This window comes from Sesamum indicum, linkage group LG16, assembly GCF_000512975.1.
Source record: "Sesamum indicum cultivar Zhongzhi No. 13 linkage group LG16, S_indicum_v1.0, whole genome shotgun sequence".
In the NCBI taxonomy this organism is placed as follows: Eukaryota; Viridiplantae; Streptophyta; class Magnoliopsida; order Lamiales; family Pedaliaceae; genus Sesamum; species Sesamum indicum.
The window spans coordinates 414,709-422,735 of NC_026160.1; the positions used below are offsets into that span (position 1 = coordinate 414,709).

Sequence of the window (8,027 nt, forward strand, 5' to 3'; positions counted from 1 at the left end):
AATTAACTTGGCTTATCGTGCATTCCTGGCTGCTTGCATTTACCACAATTGGAGGGAATGTTGAGCCGCTTTGAACATACAGAACGACCATCGAATATAATAGCCACCATTATTGTGAAAGATATTAGATAGAGGATTATCAGTGTATCCCTTGGCCTGTTGAGGGAGAAACCACCAGTTGAGCACTGTTGTACTGTACGATCTTGTTTTATTAATAGTCTTGTTATCTCAAACTTTGCTTCCTAGCTATGAGCTCCTCAGACACAAAGATAGTATCATTCTTCTTACCAACTCTTGATTTGAAGCGAACAAACTCTGTGTGTAGTGACTGCTCACCCCATCATGCGTTAAAGTTCATAAAATGATTCGATAATGTATTTTTTAAATATAAAATAAATTACTTTATTTATTATTATGTTTTAAAAAATATATAAAAGTAAATTGCTAATTTTTTATATAAGATAATAATTTATGCATTTATAGTATCACAAAAATTACTTGCATTTTTTTCTAAATTCTGAATCTGGCCTCGGGTTTCAACCTTGAGTTTCAATTAAAGGGTTCCAACACTGTCGCAAACTTATCAGTATGATTTATTTTATTTTTCTAGAATTGTATAGAAAAAATACGCCATTACATTTGTATGCTTCATTGTATTTTTAAAATTAATATAATTTTAAGTATTTAAATATAATTAATTTATAAAAAAATAAAAAAATATAATTTGTGAATTGGGCCAATTAAATGTGAATTGCAATTGCAATTGACACCAAGTGGCAATTTTGAATTAAATTTAAAAAAAAATTATTTTTTTAATTGAGTCAATGGTTAGAAACCGCAACTCGTAATAATAATATTATAATATTTAAAAAAATTATATTAATATAGTTTTTTTATTTTTTTTTGTAATGAAAAAATAATTAACCCGGTTTTCCACTTCTTAAGGTTTTCAGCTTCCAATAATCCAATTCAAAGCCTGATTTTCATTTTGCTATTGCAAATTAGAGTGACGGATTTCATCTTCCGAACAATCAATAATCAGATGTCAAACCTAAATTTCATGAAACATGAAAATTCGGTTAATAAAGTTGATAAAATTAACACTTTTCTCTAACATTTAACATTCTCCGACAACAATTTCAGATCAATTTATGTTCTCATGGGCCAAAAGAAGAACGGACATTGAAATTTATATGCCAAGAATTTCAGTTCAGGATCATATCGATTAACTAACGGGGTGACAGAGGGAATCCAACTCCATGGCGCTTGGTCGGGAACAAAAGGAAGAACAGGCTGCAGATCACCCCCACTGCCACCGGCAAGGTCGTCAGAATTTCCAGGGTCTCGTCTGACGGGGAGGGATAGAAGCAGTGCATCACATTCTTATCCAGCATCGCCACAGCCGCGAAAACCACAATGGACAATAAGGCATGGAAAAAATCCACGAACCGGAGCCGAAATTTCTCGGCTTCCTGCGGTGGAAGAGCACAGGATGAGCCGTCAATGACCCAGAGGCCCCGGAAGGTGGCCAGGCCGTACCGGACCTTGCCCCGCTCGTCTCTGAAGCTGTCCGTAAAACACAAGAAAAAGCACGAGGCAGCGCAGAATCCGAGGAGACCGAGGGTGGTGCTTCGGCTGACGATGGATTTGCATTTGCCTTCATGGGTGAAGACGGGGGAGAGAACCTGGAAAGCAAGAACGGAGCCCGTGGGGAGGAGATTGGAGAGATGGGCTGTTCCTTTGAATGCCTTCCGGACGACCTTCCGCGCCCGAGTTTTTGGTGGTTTGGCCCCGGCTGGAGGTGGTTGGTTCTCCAGGAGAGGAACTTGGATCCCTTCATCTGGTTCCCTGTACGATTCACGAATACCATTTCTTGATTCTTCTTCCCTGCGGATATCCATCGATTCCCCCTTGCGTTTTCGGGATTTGACTAATCCTTTATATGCATGGAGTAATGGAAGAATTGATGTTGTTATAAATGTGCAATGGCTCTTTTCATTCAAAAGGTTTTGAATGCATATGGGGTTGAGGGAAGGGAGGGTAAGTAATGGTGGAATATTATGAAGAGAGAAAAGGAGGTGCATGGTTAAATAGACATTACACATAGAGCTTTCAATTAATGAGTTTTGAAATTGGTTTAAAAGCGTCATATACGTTTTGCGAGACTCTTAATTTAATGAATCACTATTAATAGGGAGTTTTAATAAGAAAGGTTTTATTTTTGTTTGGGTAAATTACAACAACCTTCTCTGAACTTTGGCATAATTACGAATATTCCCTTATTGTTTGAAAAATTATCAATACTTCCCTTATTTTAATGGCCGTCTAATAATTAGCTAAATTCATTAAATTTTTATCAATCTTTTATGATAAACTGACTAAAAAGGCCTTATGGATTAAAAATTATAATTTTATTTATTTATTTATGGACTAAGTGGATAATTTTTTTCATAATTTTTTTTCATCCATCTAGTTCGATCTTTTTATAAGCTTTTAATTTTCTTTTAAAAAAAAATACAGTAAGGGTAAAGTTGACAATTTCATACCTCCATTTAAGGATTACATAATTTCATCAAATATCAAGGAAATATTTATAATTTTTCAAACAACGAGGGAGTATTCGTAATTATGACAAACTCAGAAGAGGTCGTTGTAATTTACCCTTTTTGTTATCAATTAATGTTAAAAATCGTCACATTTCTTCTTTTAACGAATTTTCAACCATCAAACTTACCGGAGACCATCGCTAGAAGGCTCTGGATATTTTCTTTAGGAAAAATGCAAGTTTGGTCCATTTTATTGGAAGCGATGATAATTTTAATCCAGATCAAATTCAAAATAACGAATCAGGATAGTAATTTTTAAAAAATAGCAATTTAAGGACAAAATGCCCTAATTTTTTCGAAATCGCCCATATGATACGCACATGACCACATAAATTTGAGAATTTCTCCAAAATTCGATGAATTAGCATATGTGGTGGTATTTTTTTCGGCCAGTGCTTATCTCTTGCAACGTAAGCTTCGGCTGGAAAATACTTTCACGTAAGCTAATTCGCTAATTTTGGAGAAATTCCCAAATTTATATGGTCACATGCACATCATGTGTGCGATTCTGGAAAAATATTTTATCCTTACATTGTTATTTTTTAAAAAAAATTATTGTTTCGATTCGCTATTTTGAATTGAACCTGGACTAAAATTACGATCGTCCCTAAAAAATTGGACCAAAATTGCATTTCTCCCTTCTCTTTCTGCTGTTGCAAGCATTTTCAATTGTCCAACTCTGATTTGCTTTAATTTATAACTTGATTTTCCCATATAAAAAAAAAAATTAATCAGTTGGTTTTATAAGGTATGTATAGACAATAATACTGAATGATATTGTCAATATGATGATCAATTTTCTTGGGATATCATTGTGATAATATACACTAAGTTCGTGTTGTCGCGAATGCTATATACATAAATGAACTTTAAACTTCTTTTTTGAAAACTCTTAGTACATAATGTATTATTGCATATATAACGAATGTTTCTCTTATTACTTTCGCTAATATATTGTTTTTTAACTACAACTTCAAGTTTGAGAACAACGTTTTATTCTAAAACTTTTTAGTATAAAAAAAATATAATTTTAGTCTTATAATTTAGGGGTGACTTTTTTGGCCTTGCATGAATTGATTTTTGTAATTTAGTCCTATAACTTTAAAGCTTTGATAATTTTAACTCTTTTCTGCCGGGATCGTTCAATTGAGTCATGTACAAGTCACATACAATTCCGACCAACTTAATCGAAAAAGGAATAAAATTGCCGAAAATTTAAAGTTATAGAATTAATTTGCTAAAATCAATTCATGCAAAACGAAAAAGGATTAAATGCAATTCAATCCCCTGTGATATGTGAAATTAGAAAATACCCTCCTATGAAGTTTTTTTTAGCAAATTACCCTCCTGTGTTTCAAAAAATGAAGTAAATTATCCCCCTATCAATGGTTTAGATTGGGAGGGGGGAGTAATTTTCTTCATTTTTCAAAACACAGGAAGTAATTTGCTATTTTATTTTTTACAAGGAATTTTTTGCTTATTTTTCATATCACAGAGAATAAATTACGTTTTTCGACCCCCTAAAAAAAACAGACAAAATGTTGCCGTGGGAACCCATCTCAAACCATTTGACGGACTTGACATCTATTTTTGGTGAAAATTGATCATAAATTTCGGAAGAACCAACCATCACAAAGTCGTCGCAAATTGCACTATCTTTGCCATGGGTCGTCATATGGGTCATACATTGCAAATCTATTTTAATAAATATCTAATGAAATTATTTGGTGGAAATTTTTTCAAAATCGGACTAGGGATCGAATCGATCAAGTTATCGAGTCATTAGTTCAATCCGTCAGACCAAATTTAAAAAATCGATTAACCCGAATTATAATGTATATACACATATATGTAGCACATATTATTACACTATATATACATTTCAAATAAATTAAATATACAACCCAATAAATTTTCCAACAACAATTTAATAAAAAATATACGAAGTCAATCTAGTTCAAGACAATTATAATATTTTATGAATTCATATTTATATAATTTTTATACAGATCGAATAATTTATACAGTACATATAATTTATACAATTTAAATAATAATTATAATTAATATAATTAACTTTTTCATAATTATAACATTCTCCCTCCCTCTCTTTCTCCATCACTAAAACCTAATATCTATTATTTTCTCCCTCCCTTCTCCTCTAAGCATATTCTCTCTCTATCTTTCTCCTTCTCCCACACTCTCTCCACACCTTCTTTTACCTTTCCCCTTCTTCATCTCTTGCACAATTTTCAGTGTTTCTTTTTTTTTAAATGAAAACCGGGTTGATCGATTGTTGAGGGTTTTGACCAGTTCGAACTGGGTCACTGAGGTGGGTTTTACCATACGAACCGGACCGGATACATGGCCATTTCCCGGTTGGACCGGCCATTCCGTTCCGATTTTAAAAACAGAGGGGGGTGGAGTTAGGGTGAACAACTGGTTAATTAGGGGTTACTGGCTGGCACGAATGGTGATAGTTGGCGCCTAAGGTATTCTATAATCATCGGCACCATCTATCGAAAATCATGAAGCTCATGGCCTGGCTATCTGCTAGAGGTAGTGCAATGAAGTTGCTGGGTTGACTGGTGAATGGAAATAGGTCTATCAACCCCATTATAAGAACGCGACACTTGTTGCTGATCACCAAAGGTCCACTTCTGGTGGCTTGTTGGCAGTTGATTCAATTGCATATGGGGGCAACTAGGACGCGCAACTCTCCTTATAGAAAAGAAAATAGGTTTAGAAGTAAAATTATAAAATGTACAAGGAAAAAGAAAAAAGAAAACAAACAATCTTATCACTACTTCCACCACCCAGAGCCCCGTCCACATTCTTGTTCTAATAGTCCGGGAAAACTTTAACAAAGCTTGGTGGCCTGTCCAGCTGGGCTTCATGTCCAAATATTATAAATGAAAAGAATTGAAATAGAAATATAAATAAGTATTAAGTTATTTAAATTAAATTGATATTAATTAAATCGTTAAAACTTACCAACTTTGATCCCATAAGTGGACGTGTACTAAATTATCCAATTTTGATCTCACACATAAATGTGCGAATTGACTTGAGTGTGGGACCAAAATTAGAAACATGTCCACTTATGGGATAAAAAATGTAATTTACCCTTATTTTGTTTGTATTGACTAACGGAGAGAGCAACTGCCGTTATCAATTGGACAGAGATCCCCCATTGGTCCTCAAATTGAAAAAAAAAAAAAACATATATAGGAGTCAATGTGCGAATTGACCTGAGTGTTGGACCAAAGTTAAAAATAGGTCCACTTATGAGACAAAAAATATAATTTACCCTGTTCAAAAACTACAACATGCAAAAGTTGGATTGTAAACAAAAAGAGGAGCAAGATACCTTAAGAGCATTGTTCCGACAAATTTGCTTAATTGCATCAATCAAAGCTTCCAAAAAGAAGATCCGTCCCAATTAAAGTTCACGCCTTCAAACATTAAAGTTCATAAGAAATAATATGATTAAAAAAAAACAAATTAAAAAGAAAACATCAATAAAAGCTAATAACTTATTTCATGAAATGAGAAAAAGAAATAAAAAAATAAAATTATTTTCTTCTGGAAACACTACAAATACCAGCAATAATTAACTCTAACACCAAATTGGAGACAAAACAAACTACAGGGGGCAATGCAATCATCGTGTGTTTGTGTCTGTATACTTAATGAAATAAGATGTTAGAGCTTTTGAATCATGTCAAAGCTTTTACTATAACTTTAGCAATAGAAAAGATATTCATATGGTATATTTACACTTGCAGGTCATGGTAATCACTTTGAGACTCATTGTCTTAAAATGTCACTGGAGCAACATATCTATAGTTCTATAAGTGAAAGCTTTATCTTTCTCTCATATTTGTATTCAAGGCTATTGGTAGAATCTAATCTGATCCAAGAAAAAGAAATATCTTTAGATTAGCATATTGAAGGTTCCAACTTCATTGATTAATCGAGGAGTTTAATAGAGGAGCAAGATTTTGTGACATGAAAGTGGCTTCTGGGGATGGTGCTTTCGAAGGGGCTAATGAATTACACTCAAAATATTTAAATTTTTAAAATATCTGGCAGTATTCGAGACTGACCAACTCAAAACAAACCAAACTTCTAATGAACTACGAATCATATACACTGTGCTATTTTATGCAGGGACTTTTCTCGTGAGTGAGGCACTTATTCTTGACCTTCATCAAGTTAATCAAAGAATTAACCCTTCATTAGGATTTTAAAAGAAAAGATTTAATGAAAGAAGAAAATAGACCATATTTTATCACTTACAGAATAGCTTATGCCCTTTCCAACACACGTTATTCTTATTTATTTCTTAGAAAAGAGTATATTGAGATTTTTAAAATTTTTAAGGAATTTTTATCGAGGTAATGGCACCAGATCCAATTAGGATACCTAGAATAGGTGGTGCCGATATCGTTATAAAAGATCACCCAGTTTTAGACTGAACCATAGCTCTAAAACTGAGTTTAGTAGCAGAATGTTCTTTTCAAACATTAGGATCACAAGTTACAAAAGGAAGGAGAAGTGAGTTATTACATACTTTAGCTCCTCAAGATATTAGGGAAGATAACGTAAAACTTAGATGCCTTGAAGGATGAAAATAAATACAAGTTATATTTGACATCACTAAGAAAAAGAATTATTTTCCTTGTGATGACTTCTATTATTTGCAGCAACTTGTTGTTGGTAGATATGAAAGCATGCTAGAAATAGCAAGCCACGAAATTTTAGTTGCAAGAGTAGCCGGATGAGAAAATAGGAGTATAAGTTTGGGGTTAACTTTTCTCAAAGATCATGAACCATGGAGAAGAAAAGGTAACGGTATGGAATTTAGTCTTGATGGTGTTAACATAAAGATTGAATCTCTAGTCCCTCTTCTATATATATATCTGTTGGTATGTTATATGAACAATATAAGATAGAGCATTTTGCAATTTATTTAATTCAGAATCAGGGATTTGCACGACTAAATCTGGAGTTTTTCCTAAAAAAGTTAGGAAAACCTTATACGTTATTGCAGGAAGGGATTTTTCACAAAAGATTCTAATATACTCAATAAGTGAATACGAGAAGCTAAGATCATGATTTGGAAGATCATTCAGAACACCCTAATTTAGGGTAAAAACACCTCCTATTTACTTTGATGATACAGGTGCTGATATCTTACTTGGTAATAATTTCATTCAAACATTTGCAAGATATATACAGCATAATCAGATAACTAATCAGATTAGCTCCTAAAAGTATCTTATAAAATGTTTGGTAGCTTATAAGTTCTTGAAAAATATTTGGCAATTTATTTATTTATTTAAGAGCTTAAGGATCTTATTAGCTCTTTTTAAATATATATATATATATATATATATATTAACTTCACCAAATATT

The 8,027-nt window shown here is 32.9% G+C and overlaps 1 protein-coding gene across 1 annotated transcript; it reads right to left on the reverse strand.

The window, feature by feature from the left end:
• On the reverse strand, positions 1,110-2,043 carry LOC105178468. Its single transcript, XM_011101938.2, has one exon. It carries the CDS (start codon positions 1,899-1,901, stop codon positions 1,230-1,232), a length of 672 nt encoding a protein of 223 aa, XP_011100240.1. The 5' UTR covers positions 1,902-2,043; the 3' UTR covers positions 1,110-1,229.

What these genes read in the sequence shown, in the direction of transcription:
- LOC105178468 (XM_011101938.2), bottom strand. Translation starts at nt 1,901, where the DNA reads ATGGATATCCGCAGGGAAGAAGAATCAAGAAATGGTATTCGTGAATCG.